The sequence below is a fragment of the Rhinoderma darwinii genome, chromosome 2 (assembly GCF_050947455.1).
Source record: "Rhinoderma darwinii isolate aRhiDar2 chromosome 2, aRhiDar2.hap1, whole genome shotgun sequence".
Lineage (NCBI taxonomy): Eukaryota > Metazoa > Chordata > Amphibia > Anura > Rhinodermatidae > Rhinoderma > Rhinoderma darwinii.
Genome location: NC_134688.1, coordinates 196,895,984 through 196,915,768, shown reverse-complemented (window position 1 = coordinate 196,915,768; position 19,785 = coordinate 196,895,984). Strand labels below are relative to the sequence as shown.

Below are 19,785 nucleotides of genomic sequence, written 5' to 3'. Positions count from 1 at the left end.
AGGTGCGTGTCCCAGAGGTGGGACCCGCATCTGACATTTATGACATATCCTGTGGATATGTCATAAATGTCTCTGATTGGAAAACCCCTTTAAAGGAACAGTGGTATTTGCCATGTTTCCATTAAAACATTCATGTACCTTCATATACCTACCCATTCATTGTAAATGTGGATGCTCCACACAGTAATACACCGAGTGCTATTATTTTCCTACAATATAGTATTGCTCTACCACTGCAATCTATGAAATGAATGCAGTCCACATATATGTAGGTGTCAATTTTACTTTATTTAAGGGAATAAAATGGGGAAAATAGGATTTTCCATGAAACACAGTAGACATAAGTTAGATAGCACTGCAAAATGTCTGAGAATGTTTACTTGACACAAGTCTGCTTTGCAGTTATACAATTAGTAATTTTATGCAGTTTGTCACTGTCGCCTTTTCGCACTATTATTAAACGAGAAAAAAAAATGAGGTTATAGGTCACAAAATGTGTATTACTAAAATTATGCAAAATTTCACTTAAAAAAACATAAATACGTGATGCACATTAGTTTAACAAAAATGTAAACATTTTCTCCAATGTCACATGTGCATATAACAGAAAAAAATAAGCAACACTGCAGTCAAACAGTTTCAGTAATTCAAATCTATCATTTCTTCTGATGTAACGAAACCAAAGAGCAAACTCATTCTGCTTTCTGATATAGTGGTTTTTTGCTGTAATACTGGATCAGTTTTGGAAGTTTGGAATTTTTCGGGAATTATTTATAGATGCCACTGAAAGCAAGTAAAAATATGCTAATGAACCATGGACATTTCCAAAGCTTGATCTTCACCAGTTAATCTCCCCTTCTTCAGTAGGTTTAAAACCTTCTAAGATTGGGACAAAAAACACTAAACAAAAACCATATTTGTTTCAGTGCCAATTTCTGTTATATTGGACTTATGGGAGACCGAATGATCAGAACCTGCTGCGGTGGGTCATTTTCAGAAAGCTTAGGTACTCTGCTCTTTAATATGTATACTGTAAATGTACATATGAACATTACTTTTCAGTGCTTCTGAAAGAAATGAAAACAAGAAATACAAAATTAGGTTTCTGCCATTAAAAATAAGGCTTTCATACCACTTGAGTGAATGTGTATATGTGGGGGTGACTGCAGAGAAGGGTGCACATTGGGAGGACCGGTGGAACATCTTCAATACCCAGTTTTTATTTTAACCTTATTAACGTTTGCTGCTCTCCTTCCTTTAAACAAATCAATCATAATTCCCGTACTCCACTCCATTCCCTCACTGTATAGAACATGGAGATCAAAGGCAAATGATAAAAAAAACGGCTTTACTACAATGGCAGAAACAAAGGAAGAGTAGTCTAGTTCTATATTAAAAAGAGAGACTGTTCACAAATGAACAGCTTAAGGCAGCTGTCAACAATGTACTTCACACCAGAAATAAAGAGTCCGTCAAAAAGGGTTGAATGACACTGTGCATTGCTACATCAACCACAACTGTACATACTCCAGGAACCTCAAGTCAAAAACGGGGATTATTCCCTGTCCAGACATTTATTACAAATGTCAAAACTTTCAGAAAATAAAGCGGACTATTTTATATGCTCAATAAAAAAGTCAGAACTGGGAATCATACATCTAAACACAGGTACAGTATGTCTGTTAAGAATAAGTATTATTAACTACATTCTTAGAATTGTTTTAGTGCATTGCATTCTTGAAAAAAATTAAATAAACATCCCCCTTCATGAAATAAGCCAACCCTGCCATACCCCCCCAGTGACCTACACTTAAGTTTCGAGAACTAGCCTAAAACACTGATCTTACTTGATGCTACATCTGCTTTTCACAGAAGAGGAATCCCTACTGCTTTGTGTGAAAATGGAACATATAAAACTGAGGAATTCAAATTATACATATTTTAAAAAAACAAAAACGTGTAAGCCAATGAACCTGGTCAGTGTTTTATCACCACCGCATAGTTTTGTGCCTTTATTAATGCCAACTTCTGCCATTGTGACGAACACATTTACGAGATCAATATGGCATAAATTTGGTATTAAAATTACACACATTCATGTTATAAGTAACTGACATTTAAGTGAAGTCAGTCAACCTCTTCATCAAGCCCTTGAGTGACCAAGATGTCTGCAAATATCAGGCAGGTGTCATGACACAAAAGGGGTTTGTGCATCGCTCAGAATGAGGTAGGAGAAAAAAATAAGTTGATTGGAATTTGCCTGCAATGTCCAACTCCACAACCCTGTTTTGTTCCCTTTCTACAGTACAGGTTTAGGCCAACTTGATTGTGTGCCCACTTACTGTGGCTTTCTAGAAAGAAAAAAAAATTAGACAAAAAGCTATGGATGAGGCAGCGCTAATACTGTGACACATTGTGTAGGGATGAAGAATGTAAAAAAACAAGAAAAAGAAAAAAGAAAAAGGAGAAAGGCAAAATTCAATAACTCACAACATTGGCCCATCGGGATGGGGCAAAAAAACAAACCAAAAAACAAAAACGTTAGCGGCTGCCATTCACATTTTATAAATACAGTTTATTATATGAACTTTCCTTTGTCATAATCAACATAATAAAACAAACAGAAAAAAAACACTAAATTAAATAAGTGAAATATTAGTAAGCCTGGCTGTGCATCGTCAGAAAGGCTTGATAAGTTCTCCTGGACAGTGTTAAATTCCATTTTTTTTTTTCTTGGTGAAGGGGTGCTTTTAGGGAGACTTATTATTCACCTCTTACAACTTATTTTAAGTAAGAGTCTAAGTTAGTGGAACCCTTAGATGTAGCACCCAACAAAGGCATTACAGCCCCAGCTGCCTTGCAAGCGGCATAAAGGTTCTGTAATTGTCTCCGCTAAGTTAGCAACGCAAAATCCACTAAATGAACGTGGTTGTACTCCAGTTGCAAATGATTTCAAGTTACGGAGATTACGAAGACTGTAGGGGAGATGTCAGCAGTTCCAATGGTTACCAGCTCAAAAGAGAACTCCTGCCCAGGGTCATGAAATATACTTGACTGCTTCCACCAGACCTCACAGAAGCGAAGAAAACCTGTGCAGAGTAGAGAACCAGGATCAGCCATATTTATAACAAGTTTAATAGAAATTGTGCGTTTAATTATACAATTGTTTTAAATAACACCTAATTTGCAGTGACAAATTTAGGTTAGAAAATAGTATTTTGCTTAATACTGCCTCCTACTGGTCACTGTATATTTGATGACAACTATAGTGGGCAATATTCCCACAATACCGTTTTTTACATGACACAGACAACCACATGCTCCTGGACCACCACAAACGCCCTGAAGAAGCAGGTGCTAATTTTTAGCGGGGTGACGACTGGGCATGAGAAATCACCTCTATATTGAAATTAACAGGAGTTAAGGAAACCCATCAGCTACTTAAAAGAAACATGGGAGCCGCCAATACTTAGAGGCCAGTGAGTTGGAACTCCCATTATCTTTATCAAATTAACTTTGACATGTCCTATTCACATCAGAAAATATTACTGTGTGAACTTCAAAGAAATAAAAAAATATATATATTTAAATAGATAGATCCGGTTGGAGGATAAAATAGGCCACATGGACTGCCCTTAGATATATGAAATAAATAAATAGGGGTTTATAATTAGAGTTACAGCTCTGAAAATAGAAAACATTTTATATGTATAAAGTCACAATACTGCTCATTACCCAGTAAAGTTTTACCTTATCATTTCGTTCACACAAGAACTTTAGTCTTTGCGCCCTTTTGTGCATAAAAACTCCATCAAGGTGGCCAGTCTCAACAGATCGTATTTCAATGGCTTTTTCACCCCATCCCATTATCTGGTTAGATCTAATGTATGCTGAAAAATAATAAAAACACACATTGTATCATCATTAATGGAAAAAAAAGTTCCATTATAATCAAAATAAAAAAATATTTTATAAACCTATAACTGATAATGCACACATTAAAATCTATTGCCACGTAAAACGTACCAACAGATGTCGGCATTTCTCCCCATTGTAGAACCACATCTTTGGTGATCCTGCCGTAAGTATTAACATAAACTCCTTCATCTTCATAACAAACCAACAATTCCATGCCGTCTGTATTTGGGAGGATAATAATTGCATGTGGCTGGATACTACTCTGGATCTGTAGAAGGAGAATAATTAAATATTACTTATGTGTTATCATTTACTTTCACCCAAGCAAGTAAATCATGGTAAGAGCCATATAAAAAGCACCATAACCATAGGAACATTACAAAACAAGAGATTAAATTCCTGCCAGAACAAGACCTAGGTGGGATTTTTATACTCGCCCGGTATATTCGTAATTTTTCTCCCACAATTCAGAATTAAAAGTGTTGGCTAATTAATCGCTAGGAACAGTTTGCTGACAATACTTTATCCAGCAATCCAGAACACCATGGTACGATATAAAGAACATTTAATATATGGGTCTTTTTCCTCTGGGTAATTTTTTATTTTGCTTTCTTAGAATATTTACCAAACGTGACATTTACCATCTGCGTTGGAGGCCTTCGTCGCAGATCCGGTCGACATTATCGGAAACAAAAAGTGCAGCATGCTGCACTATTGTTTCTGGTAAAACCATGGACACCCTGACAGAAAGATGATGGAACCCATTACAGTCAAAGGTTTCCATCGGCCGCCGGTGCTGTCCGTTGGGCAACGGAACAGTAATTTCCGGTTTTCCCTTGTTCTGCTGCTCTGAAAGAGCAGAACAACTGAAAGAACCGAAGCGGGTGTGAACCTAGCCTTACATGCGACAGGCTTAAAAATCAATCCTGAAGACTGCATAATGGGTACTATAATGGGAGCTACAGCTTTCAATTTCCAATTCTCCATTTTTCTGGAACAGTTTCTTAATGTAGTTAAGTACCAACATCAAAGCAACATAAAGGCTTTGACCATACACTGTGCTGCACTTAGGAAAAGCACAATATGGGGACAGAGGCGTACCCCCTAGTGACTAGGGTTGTACCCCCGGGGGCCCATAGAAAATGTGGAGAACCTAGGTCCTAGAACACAAATATATTTTGTGATTTAAAGGGGTTTTTCCATCAGGCATTTATGGCATATTCATACGATATGGCATAAATGTCAAAGAGGAGGATGCATGGCGGTTTCCTAACTCATAGATTTAAATGTCCTGTGGAAATGCCATCAGGCAGGTCTATGGTGGGAAATCCCCTTTAAATCTAGAGCTCACAATGCTTTCTAGCATTCAGAATACTTACATGTGTCGGTAGATAAATGTCATAGACCGCGCCTGAGTCCACATCAACAGCATGAAAACCAGCACAGGAACCATAAATCACTTTTAGCCGTTGTCCCTCTTCAACAGTCAGGTCAACTAATAGTGGCCTATGTACCAAGTCTCCAAATGACTGCAAGAAAAGAACAACAATTATAACATGGAAAAATAAGTTACGCTTTTACATGATATCCATTAGAAAAGGGCAGAACATATATTTGGGCCTACGTACCTTAAAGGCCATGAACTTGTGATAAGGCTTTGGTGCCCAGGCATAGACTTCCACTGAACTCTTTAAAGCAATGACCAAAAACTTGATGCGCTCATATTTTACTAAAACAAAACAGGAAATATTAAACAAGAAACCATATGGCCATTATAACATTATTCTAAAGAAGGTATTCTAAAGACGTGTCAGTTTTTCAGAACAAACTGTAGGCCCCATTCACACACACACACACACTTTTCTGAATTTTAAAAATTAAGATTTAACTATAAAACATTAATGGTTCGGCATCTTCACCACCGTGTGAGAAGTTCTTTAAGAACATAATAAAACATTGTCACTATCAATCTGGTACAATATTAATTCTGAATATTTTCAGGTACTATTTAAAACTCAATATAAATGACTTCAATCATATACATACCAACTTTATAGTGCACACAACCTTCCAAATCACCAACAGTTGTCCATCCCTGCTTCTTCTCAACCTCTGGGTCATTGTGGAGTATTTTGTTTCTCAGCCAAGACAAGTAATACACTCGTAACTTGTTCTTCTTTCCTGTAAAGAAACAAAGCAGAAAGCCTGCCATTATTGATCACGGCAACTAAACCATTACTGTAAACTATAACTAGACATTAAGAACTAAGTGTTCTATGTAGCGGTGATGGTTCATGGTTAATAAACCTTTAATTTAAAAATAAAGAGGTGTTTTAATTGAATAAGGGGTGTGGTTTGGGAGTGAAATTATTCATGGGCGTGGCCTAATGCTACGGAGCGGTAAATTTGGTACGGATTCCTACCCTGTACATAACTTATTACTCTAATTGGAACCATTTTGGGTCCATTAGAGGGCTACTTAATACTTTACTTTAATACTTAACAAGTATAAAAGCACAGCATGAGGCTCTTGCGAGTAAACCCTAAAGGAATGGCATGTACCCCCTGGGGTACACGTACCACAGATTGAATATCTATAAGCTTTAGCGGAAATTGAATCATGTATAAAGTATAACAAGACCGCAAGAGCCAACCAAACCCACTTAAAAAATACGTAAGAACTACTATAACTGAATAACTGTATTTGCCCACGTTCCACGAATTATACGTATGACTTTAATAAGGATTTCTAGATTACCTGATATTGTAACCAGCACATTTAAACCCTCAAGAACATCCATTTGCAGAAATCGCCTTCTGTTGATGAGAGGGTAGACTTTTCCCTGACCACTTCTGTCTAACAGCATTAATCCACTTTCAGTGCCAACCAACAAATTCACACCTGTGAGATGAACATATGTAAGAAAACATTGTCTGGTCTGTACAATACCTATCTGACATATATACAAGGAGGAACATTTCTAAGCCAGTTTTCTTTTGGGTTATTTCTGCTACTTTAAAAAAGTACGTTCAGTGATGCACGGACAGTTGGCGATGCGACAAAGTTAGGAGGCTGTCGCATCTTACTCCAGGTTGTTTCTTAAAAAAAAATCTCCCCCATTGACCAATAAGCCATGAAAAATAACAGTGCAGGGACAGGAATGATTTTTATTTTATGCGGTCACATGACTTTTGTGCATTCAATAAATAGAGCCGTGCTCTAAACAAAAAAGAAGAAAAGAAAAAAAGGACATAAGAGGAAGAGAATCAAACATTAGCTACATGGCCACAACAGTGATGCTCATCACGTGATTATTATGTATTTTTTTTCCTTATAAAGCCATCACAATAAACTGCCATTTAATTCTTTAGGAAATTAATCGCCATCCTTTAGAAATTCTATGCAAAAACATTGCTGCATTCTACTACAAAGTGATAATTTTAACACATTTGATCACAAAAAAAGCACAAAGAGCTCGTCAAATAGTAAAATGGGAATTTTATTTAAAGAGGCTCTGTCACCAGATTTTGCAACCCCTATCTGCTATTGCAGCAGATAGGCGCTGCAATGTAGATTACAGTAACGTTTTTATTTTTAAAAAACTAGCATTTTTGGCCAAGTTATGACCATTTTTGTAGTTATGCAAATGAGGCTTGCAAAAGTACAACTGGGCATGTTGAAAAGTAAAAGTCCAAGTGGGCGTGTATTAGGTGCGTACATCGGGGCGTGTTTACTACTTTTACTAGCTGGGCGTTCTGACGAGAAGTATCATCCACTTCTCTTCAGAACGCCCAGCTTCTGGCAGTGCAGACACACAGCGTGTTCTCGAGAGATCACGCTGTGACGTCACTCACTTCCTGCCCCAGGTCCTGCATCGTGTCGGCCACATCGGCACCAGAGGCTACATTTGATTCTGCAGCAGCATCAGCGTTTGCAGGTAAGTAGCTACATCGACTTACCTGCAAACGCCGATAAGGCCACAGTGCCCTCTGTAGATGAGGCTGCCACAGTGCCCTCTGTAGATGAGGCTGCCACAGTGCCCTCTGTAGATGAGGCTGCCACAGTGCCCTCTGTAGATGAGGCTGCCACAGTGCCCTCTGTAGATGAGGCTGCCACAGTGCCCTCTGTAGATGAGGCTGCCACAGTGCCCTCTGTAGATGAGGCTGCCACAGTGCCCTCTGTAGAGGCTGCCACAGTGCCCTCTGCAGAGGCTGCCACAGTGCCCTCTGCAGAGGCTGCCACAGTGCCCTCTGCAGAGGCTGCCACAGTGCCCTCTGCAGAGGCTGCCACAGTGCCCTCTGCAGAGGCTGCCACAGTGCCCTCTGCAGAGGCTGCCACAGTGCCCTCTGCAGAGGCTGCCACAGTGCCCTCTGCAGAGGCTGCCACAGTGCCCTCTGCAGAGGCTGCCACAGTGCCCTCTGCAGAGGCTGCCACAGTGCCCTCTGCAGAGGCTGCCACAGTGCCCTCTGCAGAGGCTGCCACAGTGCCCTCTGCAGAGGCTGCCACAGTGCCCTCTGCAGAGGCTGCCACAGTGCCCTCTGCAGAGGCTGCCACAGTGCCCTCTGCAGAGGCTGCCACAGTGCCCTCTGCAGAGGCTGCCACAGTGCCCTCTGCAGAGGCTGCCACAGTGCCCTCTGCAGAGGCTGCCACAGTGCCCTCTGCAGAGGCTGCCACAGTGCCCTCTGCAGAGGCTGCCACAGTGCCCTCTGCAGAGGCTGCCACAGTGCCCTCTGCAGAGGCTGCCACAGTGCCCTCTGCAGAGGCTGCCACAGTGCCCTCTGCAGAGGCTGCCACAGTGCCCTCTGCAGAGGCTGCCACAGTGCCCTCTGCAGAGGCTGCCACAGTGCCCTCTGCAGAGGCTGCCACAGTGCCCTCTGCAGAGGCTGCCACAGTGCCCTCTGCAGAGGCTGCCACAGTGCCCTCTGTAGAGGCTGCCACAGTGCCCTCTGTAGAGGCTGCCACAGTGCCCTCTGTAGAGGCTGCCACAGTGCCCTCTGTAGAGGCTGCCACAGTGCCCTCTGTAGAGGCTGCCACAGTGCCCTCTGTAGAGGCTGCCCCAGTGATGTCAGGGGCTTGCCCAGAGCTGGAGTCCCAGGCAGAGCGCTAGTAGGCTCTTCCTGGGACTCCAGCTGTTCTCCTGACATCACTGATGACAGCCCCAGGGGCCGCATGCGGCCCGCATGCTTGAGACCCCTGGTCTAAAGTCTGGCGCTTCAGTGACAGTTCTGCAGTATATTTGAGGTCACTTGACCAGCTGGGCCAGTTGGCTTTCAACATGTAGAGGAAGGCACTAGATATTGCATCTAAGATGTATTCAAAGTTGGCTGGACAGGCACAGAACAAGTAATTCATGAATATTCACTGACATTTTAAATATGATAGACAGAGGAAATTAAGGCGGATCATAAAAGTAAAATATGAATATATATTTTTTTTAAATACACATCCAGCAAGATATTTATTGTATCCCTCTAAAATGTATGTGCCAAAATATAGAAGAGCATTTTGGTGACCGATTCAATATACAGTACTTTTCAGATAAAATAAATTTTTTTGAAGAATGGCAACTGACCCCATAGTGCTGCACATAGTATTTCAGAATTAAATCTCTTCTTGTATTTGCGAATCTCCGGTGTATCACTCTGTGGCCTTGTGTTTGTGGGATTAACATTAACAACTGATCCTTTCCTTGTGGGATCCTGCCTCATAGCATCTGGCCTCAGCGCTTCACTGGAAAATCCCACTAAAATAAAATTAGTATTTTTAAGGTTAGCTTCCAGTGTGCGCATGTAAGTACCTGAAAGATATAAGCAATCACATGTTCAATGACAAAACCTCATCATTTCACTGGTTATCTATCACACTGCACACAGCAAGCAGGGGGGGGGAGAGGCAGGCGGCACTACAAGGTGTGGGGAAAAGACAAGGTCCTGTGTATATTTACACTGTTCACCCACAATTCAGGAGCCTTACATTAGGAAGTTCTGAAGTTTAGTTAACAGGGGTGGGTATATAATCTGTGGTTACGGCTGTAAGCCACGGATAGATATGACCCACAAATTTAGCATGCTGGACATCTTATCTGTATGTTTGGGTTAAGAAAAAAAGGAGACGAAGCTCTGCATGCAGTGAAGTATCAAACCTTTATTGAAAAGGTGGCCAGCATCGCACAGGATGTAGAAATGAAGGTTAGATTCAGTTTTATCATTACATTGACAATTGAAATACGTATTTGGTCACACAACAATGACCTTCCAGAAGCCAACAAATTAAAGACTGCAGAATATGTAAAATAAAATGCCCTTTCAGCGATGGATGCTGCCAATGGACACGCAGCTAATCACAGTACCAGGTTTCTTTCACTGCACTGCTGGTAAAGTAGGTTTATTTTCAGCAGGCTAGCTACAAGATCACTCCTCTCTAAATGTAATAAATTCATAAGCAATGTAAAGTTGTTAGAAGCAGGGAAGCTGTTAGCCTGGAGCACAAGAAACATATACTCTGTTCACAGCACCACATGCCAAAGCTCACACAATGAGAGCATAGCAAAACTAAAATTGGCCATACACTCGAGATTAGCATCAGCCACAATGTGGCCAATCATTTGCAAGTCAGATCGTTTGTACGTGCCAACGATAAACATGTTGGATTGAACCGGGAGATCAGGGGCAGCTTAAAAAAAACAAAGTTTGAAGCGCTTGTCCAAAAGTGGCCAATCATTCATATACGCATTGTTTCAGCCAACAACCAGCTGAAAAAAATACAACGTGGTCACTTTTTCCGCAGCTGTTGGTTGGTCATTCACATACAATTTTGAAAGACGAACAGCCAAAGTGGTCGAAAAACGCCATTTTGGATTATTTTTATTTTAAGTGTATGGCCAGCTTAGTATACTGTATCTCAGATTGCTAATTCTGTTCGAGGAAACTAGTTGTTTTCTTATAGACTTCTGAGTCAGAAGGAAGAATTTGATTTAACATACTAAAGACAAATAAGAAATAGAGCGCACTTAAACTGTTCAATTCCTCCCTTGCGTAAAACGAAGACTCAGGAAACACCAACACCTTTACTTCCACCACCATGAGGGTACCTACCCACTGATGTAACCGTTGTTCCACTGGACGGAGAAATCTGGAGTAACCGAGGATCGATAAAAGGTGTAAATGAAGATGAAGATTTGTGTTTCTGAAGAGTGTTACTTGCGGATTGGGTCTGCAAGGAAAAATGAAGAGTCAAAAAAGAAAAACAAACAAATACTGAACACACATTAGATGTCAAATTGTGGAACAAAGATGAAGGCACTCTGAAAAGTAAAAATAATATTGCACGAATACGGTCATCTAGTGGCGTTCTAAACATAATTATCGTAATGTTGCCTACATAATCTCACATGAGAAAATAAATGCAAAACAGTAAGCTGGCAAAAAGAAAATTGAAGTTTATGACGGATACGCAGAAAAATCAGAGTAAAAAATAAAAATCTCAACTAGTTAGAGTAAGGGCGGTGGGGGCGTTTTCATACGATGTGTAATGTACAACGGAGAATAGAAATACAGTATATGCAAGACGAATAAAAATTTGTAAAACAATCACTATGTTGACTGGGAAAATAGCACGACACCAGAAATACACAACTTTTCAGGTTTATTTAACCAAGGCAAAATGGTAGTACTGTTAATGCCATGTCTATTCTCTTTAAATGGGTGAAGCTTACATATACAGAACAAGCAGAAGGGTGTTTTTATGAGTGCATTATGCAAATGGAAAGCAAAAAAGGAAACAGACGCACAATGTGAAATAAATAAAAAAAAAAAACACAAACCCAAATCGAGATTAGCGCACAAAAAATAAAATAAAAAATCGCTCCATAGAAAATACACACGCTTACAGACTAGTAATGTTACCTCTGCTTACCAACACATTTATATGAATGAAGGGACACCATGTGACTAAAGAAAAATAATGTTTGCCTTCTGACAAAGGGATTGGTCATGTAAGGTCTTGTTCTGCCTCTTATTATATGAGGATTTCAGTGGACAAGGTCCCTTCAAACACATTATCTACTTTAGGCTGTGTTCACATCAGCGTTGCCCTTCCGTTGTGACAGGGTTCCGTTGTTTTGATGGAATCAATAGCGTAGTCGACTGCGCTATTGATTCAGTCAAAAACAACGGAACACTTTCACAACGGTGACAAACTGAAATATTTAGCAACATTTCCGTCACCATTGAGATCAATGGAGATGCAAACGGAAGCTAAGGTTTCGTTTGCCTTTCCGTTGAGGGGTTAACACGAATGAAACCTCAGACTGAACCCCTCAACGGAGGGGCAACGCTGATGTGAACAGGCCCTTAAACCCCTTTCCAAACGCAACAAACCCTTCTTTACTTATATAAACCATCAGACGGGTTAGAAAAGATTGGTGGGGATCCGACCTCTGGATCCCCACTGATACAGAGAATGAGGACAAACATGCACTGTCCTTTCCCTCTGAACCACAAAACTGAAGGGGGAATCTGAAAAAAAAAGGGGAGCCTGCTGATTTAGCAGTTTCCGACAGCCTCATTTATAAAGAATTAGCATATTCAGCTATTTCCAACTACCCCATTCAAATATTGACTGTAACATGAAAAATAGAAACATATATATTCAACATAATACGATATAAAGAGTTGCTCATTTTTTGAGTAAACATTCACTTTAAGTTAAGTTTTATCCACCGATTCCTAATCTTACTACCAAGGGGGAACCCATGAACAATTTTTCCACTCCTGGGTATGCCTACTTCCATTCCTACCTTGCAGAAGCTTGGTGTTGGGGGAATCTGGCTAAGATGTGTAGCTGTTTCCACAAGCATTTTTGAGCAGGTTGAAATCAGTTTTCATGTATACTGTAAGGGTACGAACACACTAGGCAGATACGCTGTGTAAAAGTATACAGCCAATCTGCCCTGGTAGTCGCAGGGAATGCTCTCCAAAAAACCGCACCGAATTGTGGTGCAATTTTTCGGGGCAGCATGTCTGCTGCAGAAATAGATATATATATATATATATATATATATATATTTATTTAAAAAAAGTTAATACTTACCCAGCCGTAATCACGGCGACGCGTCCCTTGCTTCGGAGCGCAGCCCGGCCTGCTGGGAGGACACTGTAGTCCATGTGACCGCTGCAGCAGTCACTTGGGATAAAACGTCATCCCAAGATGCCGGGCTACGCTCAGAATAGAGGATCGCGTTGCTAAGAACACGGCAGAGGGGGGAAATATAAGTATTTAATTAATTTAAAATAAAAATTTTCTTTTTTTCTCTCACTTGCAATTTTTGTGGCAGAATCGCAGAGTTTCCGTTGCAACACATAGCTTTGTTGCGGGCGTTACACCCCCCCCCCCCCATCGAATTCAATGCGGAAACCCAGTAACAGAAAAGCAATTCAGCAGCCAACCGCAGGTAAATTTATGAATGGTTTTACGGCAGATTTTATCCGCTGTGTGTGGATGAGATTTGTTCAAATCTTACCCAGACTGCTGCTACTGTACGCTGCAGATTTTCCGCAATGAAACACGTTGTGGAAAATCCAGTGTTTATGCCTGGTGCCTTCCTGCCCTGAAAGTGCCAATTCTTGCTGCTGTTACAAGGAACCTCAGTTGGGAATTACTTGTCTAGTCAATCACATATAGATTAAAGGCTATGTAAACCTATGAACACACACACACACACATACACTTTTTTTTATTTTTAAATAAAACTATGTATTGTCATGTTGAATGCAACCTCTGAATTGATTTCTATTAAAAAAAGATTTTAACTTTGAGATACAGCTTCTTTTTATCCTGGAAACATAGAAGCTGTATCTTGCACCGAAACCCAAATCCTTCAAGTTAGAGGGATTGACTGCCTCGGTGACATCAGGTCCAGCGTGTCTCTGAGTAGGAAATTTTGAAAAATTATTAAGTAAGGTGGAAAAGATCAAAATAACTATTCCTCTGTTTTTTGGGTTCACCACGTGATATAAAAAAAAAATGTAACTTTATTCTGCAGGTCAATGAGATTACATTTATACCAAATTTATATAGTTATTCTGTTTTGCTACTTTTACAAAATCAAAAGTGGGGTAAGCTATAGTTTGTATTGGCCCCGTTTTAGGGTACACGCGTCTTTTTGTTACCAACTAGGTATTGTTTTTTCACACTAATTTTGGGGAAAAAACACATACATACAAACTTTAACAGTTCCTACTTTAAAAAAATTATTAGTGCTTCCTAGGGAACTTGAACTAGCGACCGTTGGATCACTTACACAATATACTGCATTTCTTATGCATTGCAGAAAATGGTTTTGGGTTTTTTACCGGCACCTATTAAGCCCTGCCTCTGGAAGGGGTTATTAGAAGCACCCAGGCTGCCATGACCATCATCGGCACCTCGCGAACGTTTCTCGGGGGTGGGGGGTTGGGCTTTCGAAGGGGACTGCCCTCTCTTTCTAATAGCTTAGATATCGCTATTGACTATGGCATCTATGTGGGTAAATGATTGGGATTGGAGTCATCACCAATGCCGGCCGTTAGAGTAGGGTGTAGGATGTATACAGTTAACCTTCAACGTATGGAGTGGACCCAGTGCATGAGCCTACTCCATACAAACCCCCTCCCCCTATAACGTACATTACATTACTTGTAACAAAAACAGTCGCAAATGCAGACCAAAAAACACAAAGAATATCACAAATTACAAAATCAGTAGTAATATATCAGATTCTGCTGTATATTGGGCCTTTTGGTTAACTCGACTCCAAAAGAAACATTCAATACATAACCCTGTATAATAGCTTCCTCCTGTGATCTCCTCTTAAAGGGGATGTGTCACGAAAAACATCACTTATGCACAGGACCCACACCGATCACGAGGGTCCTACGACCCCGTTTGAATTGAGCGGCGGTCACATGTGCGGATTACCGTTCCATTTAATGTCAATGGGACGTACTGTGGTAGCGGAGTAAAGCGCTCCGTTATCTCAGTCACTCCACATAGACATTGAAAAGACCACTGCTCCAATCAAACAGGGGACACAGGACCCTTGAACACGTGATCGGTGAGAGTCCCAGTGGAGTGACCAAGAGCGATCATACATTTAACCCCTTCCCGACATTTTACGTATACATACGTCATAGTCGGGTAGGGGAAGTATGGAACGGGCTCACAGAGTGAACCCGCTCCATACGTTGCGGGTGCAGGCTGTATGTTACAGCCGACACTTCAGAGTAACGAGCGCGATCCCGCTCGTTTTAACTCTTTAAATGCCGCGGTCAATAGCGACCGCAGCATTTAAATAGTTAGAAAGAGGTGGCGAACCCCTCTAACAGCTCATCGCGCCCCCCGCAATGTAATCGCGGGGTGGCGATTGATGCTATGGCTGCCTGGGGGCCTAATGAAGGCCCCCAGGTCCGCCATCTTTGTGCTCCTATTAAGCCCTGCCTCTGGTAGGGCTTAATAGAAGCCTGTCAGAATCACGATATACCGCAATACATTAGAATTGCAGTATATAGTGCAAGCGATCTAACGATCGCTGGTTTAATTCCCCTAGGGGGGCTAATAAAAGAAAAAGTAAAAATTAGTTAAGTAAATTTTTAACGTGAAAAAAAAAAAATAAAATGAAATATTAAAAAGTTAAGAAAAAAAAAACATTTTCCCCCTAGAGAATAGTAAAAAAACAAAAAAAAAAAAAAAAACATAATTGGTGTCGCCGCATCTGTAAAAGTCTGAACTATTACAATATATAATTATTTAACCTGCAAGATTTACACCGTTCAAAAAAAAAAAAAAGAGAAAAAAATGTAAACCGCCAGAATCGCTATCAGTGATGTATTTTGACCAGAGCCAAAGAGCTTAGGTCAGAATCTTTTGCAGACTTCCAAGCAAGAAGAAACTGAAAAAGTAACTACTTTATTTAGTTACTACATATAGTAAACGGATCAATTTAGTGAAAATTAACAAATGTATGTTTCTAGTCTACAGCTGGATATTACATAAAAATTCTAACAACGGAGATTAAATCGGTCTCAAAAAGGGCTCCAACACAAAATTCAGCCCTTTTACCCATTCTTTGATTCGGTTATGCAAAGCAGAGAGAAAACCTGGTTCTCTTAGCACAAGTGTAGCCACCGTAAATGCAATGCCTGCTCCTATACAAAAGTTGCCGTTCGCTTTGAAGCAAGTGTTCCTAACACAAGCTACATAATAGGAAGCTACATCAACACGGTTTATGTAGTAGACTTGATATTGTGGAGAAGTTGAAACAAACAATATATTTCGAATACAGTACATGCCTCCTAGAAATTATCATTATTAGACATTTATCAGATATGGTCAACCTTAATGCAACAAATATTGATGGTGTTGGAACATTTTAGGGATACTCATGGTGGTGATACTTCTACCTTTTAATTTCAGGGTATCAAACAGGTGTTTAAGCCTATACGAGGAGGAGATCACAGGAGGAAACTATTAAACAGGGAGACATATTGAACCATTCTGTTAGGAGTCCAGATAATCAAAAGGCCCTAATATACGGAAGAATCTGATAGATCACTACTGATTTTGATATGTTGGATAATTGTAAATCAAGTGATTTGTGTGTCAGGTTACTGTACCTTTAAGACACCTTGCAGAAATATTGCTCTTTAAATGATTCTATCTTGTAACAATGATAAAGCTTTTTGATATTAATCTGGTATTTCTGTTAATAGTTTATTATATTTTTCATTAGGTGTCTTTATCTGTATTGCAAGTGGTTTGTTACATGTGACCCAAACCATGTGTTTTTAAGGGCTGGGGTTTAGGACAACTGTAGGCTATGACTAAGGACTCCGTGTGAAACATTTAAGCCAAACTTTCTGAATATATTTCAATGACCCTTTTTATTTGGAAATTTACTCGTGATGAACTTTTTGGTTTTCCTTAAGTGCCCGGAATGGTCTCTAGCCAATCCAAAAATTTTCCTACCACATGGAATGGTGAGCGGCCTATACTACTTGTATACTGGTGATAAATAGCCATTTTTAAAGACTGGCGACAGACCCTGGTGGTCATGTATTAGGTTTACAGAGGCACATGAACAAAAACGTCATCTGTTAAAGAGGAGTTTATGAGACAGCCGGGGCACAAAATGTCTATATTGTCACCTCCATACTTCCCGAACTAGAGCAAATTCACTAGTCCCAAAAGAATTTTGAATTACATTTTTTATTACATAATTACAATTCTGTAGTTGTTTGCCTACTCTTTACACCTATCCTCCAACCCTTGTATTCTGAGTCCGTTCCAAAGAAGCTAGACAACTGAACTTAAATTGCAGAGTGAAATGTCAAATTAGTTATGCATATCCCATAGCCAAGAAAACAACTTGCGCTAAATAGTGTAAAGTATCAGATATGACGGACACACAAATAAATATGATAGCTGAACACACAGGAAACATCATCATGTACATGTGAAGTGAAAAGTAGTGGCAGACAGAACATGGATAACACGTTTACTGTTGGGTCAATTCCCATGATCCTTTAGTGTAGCAATGTGTATTTAATGAATAATAAGACATGCAGATGACCGTGAATAGAGTGGTGATGTTAAAGGGGTTGTCTCATGACAGCTCTTCATTTTAAAACCTGACAAGGAATTAAAACAATTGCAAGTGTTTTTTGGAAAAAATGACTTACTCTGACTTTTTCTCTCCTCCATCCCTCCCTGTCGCCTCTCCTTTCTTCTGGGTTTGTGGACGGGCTCTGAAACCACCCCCATGTGACCACCAGGCAGAGCAACAGAACTCCCCAAGTGCCCCTATTCCAGATACCAAGAGTCAAGGGACTATTTTACGGTGTTAAGTGTTTATTTCCATGACTAAAAAAAATTTTGCGTGTTTTTTTCACAGGTTTTTGATGAAATTTTTGTAATTGGGGCAAAACCGTGACATTTTTGCTGCGATTACGAAAAGAACGACAAAATCCGAAAAAATTATTTGAGCAGTGCTACAGCATTTACTGTCCATATGCACATAATAATATAGATTATATGACTGAGTCCCGAACGGTTAGGGACTAAAGTGGCTTAAACTGACAGTTTTCCTAGCCAGTAACTAGTGCTCATCAACAATTACACGCTAGTTCAGACGCATATACATGGGCAATGATTCCAAGTATGGTGACGAACAAGCGATAATAAAAGTTCATCCACATACATTTGCATCTGGTCAACGGAGAGATGTGCTGCAACCTAGCCATCATTTTTTTGCTGCACAATTGTTTGTCGGCTGATTGCCCAGTGCAAACAAGGCAGAAATGATAAAGAATGGCCATTCACGCTTGTTTGCCCGATCATTGGCCCATGTAATAGAGTCTTTCGATTCAACCTCTCTGCGCTTCTTCTCTTACTCAGCAATGCAAGGTTTGCTAATAAGAGTTGAAAGTGAAGTGCAGGTTGCAGCATCAGTCAGAAGCTGTCCTGCTTCTAGTTCAGGCCTAGCTCAGGTCTCATTACACTGCAGGATAGCTCCCGGCTATTGATCTGTGTATGAGAAGCAGGACTGGTGAGAGAGCAGCATATACAGTAGAGTCAATGCGAGCTGCACGAACAGGCGGAGGTTAGAGAATAAGTGGACAGTGTTGGACGATCTGTAATTGCACGTCCTCTTTAGAAGCGTGCAGTTGGAGGATGCAACTGATGACTACAAAAGCCCCATTGACACTGCATGACACCAATAACTTGTCACCAATGTATTTTCTATGAATAAATATATTTGAGAATATTCTTTAGTATGGAGGATATTTAAAGGTGATGTCTGTAGCAAGACAACCCCTTTAAGTTGTGTATGAACTCATAATCTAGTGTCGAGTTATTCAGAAACACATGACCAGATTGTGTTAACATCCACTATGGGAATTAGGTTTCCTGATTAAAGCAGCCAGCTAGTGTCAGACATACCTCATTAGCAGTTAACTTGTCCTGGGGTGTCTGTGGGGACATGGTGGGTGTCGGTTGACTTGAGGATGGGGAAGAGGTGGTGGAGGAGGAATGGCTTTGCTGTAAGAGATCTGGCAAGAGGTGAATGCGCCCGGCAAAGCCATTGCTCTCAAGTTGATTGGCACGCTTTTTGTCAACTGTACTCTGTAGAAAAAACAGGCACACTTGTCTCGTTCAAGTGCTGTTTAAGTACATACTATCCTTGGAAAATTCTAAACGTTGGACTACAATAACGGATTGTGGGGGAGGCAGTTATAGATGCCAAGTAACTTCATGTCTTGAGGCCACAGTAAAAGGTGAAGGGTTTTTTAAATTTCTATATTTCTTTTTGCCCGGCATATTTTGGCAATAAAAAAATAAAAAATTAATATTCTATTATTTTGGCAGAAATGCTGTTTATGCAATTGTCATGGCTGACATTCAGAAGATCTGCAAGGCTACCCTTGACCAAACTGCTGGACCACCAAGTATGAAGTCATGTATTCAATTTATAAACTTTGTATTTTCTGAATCAAAAGCTAAATATTGTGTCACACAGTTTATGTACCAATTAAAATGTTAGTGTTATAGAGAAATCACTCTAGTTATGGGGAAAAACCCATTGTTTTCCTTAAACGTTAAGGGGAAAAAAAAAAAAAAAAAAGGTCTTAGATCTGTGCTTATTGACTTAAATGGGGATTGGACAGTCTTCTGGTTCAGAAAACTACTGGTTTATTAGATTAGTAGAGTGTGTCTGTAGCAAACATGCAAGAAACAGCAAATGAATGGGGATCCATCTATACATTGCACATGCAAAGAAACAAAGTATCTGCCATAATGAATGACTGCTAACTGATGCCACAAATGAGATG

General features: G+C 40.2%; 1 protein-coding gene across 4 annotated transcripts in view; it reads right to left on the bottom strand.

The window, feature by feature from the left end:
- Positions 1 to 269: 269 nt before the first annotated feature.
- The window catches only part of MAP4K4 (mitogen-activated protein kinase kinase kinase kinase 4), a 174,769-nt gene continuing 155,253 nt past the window's right edge, over positions 270 to 19,785 (bottom strand). For 2 of the 4 annotated variants that reach the window (XM_075852694.1, XM_075852696.1), the window contains 10 exons: positions 18,896 to 19,078; positions 11,014 to 11,131; positions 9,492 to 9,662; positions 6,677 to 6,820; positions 5,965 to 6,099; positions 5,547 to 5,647; positions 5,298 to 5,447; positions 4,027 to 4,186; positions 3,751 to 3,890; positions 270 to 3,089 (listed from right to left, as the gene is read on the bottom strand). In XM_075852694.1, coding sequence (XP_075708809.1) covers positions 3,006 to 3,089; positions 3,751 to 3,890; positions 4,027 to 4,186; positions 5,298 to 5,447; positions 5,547 to 5,647; positions 5,965 to 6,099; positions 6,677 to 6,820; positions 9,492 to 9,662; positions 11,014 to 11,131; positions 18,896 to 19,078 — 1,386 coding nt within the window. In that variant the 3' untranslated portion in view covers positions 270 to 3,005. The remainder of the gene's footprint in view (positions 3,090 to 3,750; positions 3,891 to 4,026; positions 4,187 to 5,297; positions 5,448 to 5,546; positions 5,648 to 5,964; positions 6,100 to 6,676; positions 6,821 to 9,491; positions 9,663 to 11,013; positions 11,132 to 18,895; positions 19,079 to 19,785) is intronic. The other 2 variants (XM_075852695.1, XM_075852699.1) reach the window with 1 other exon arrangement.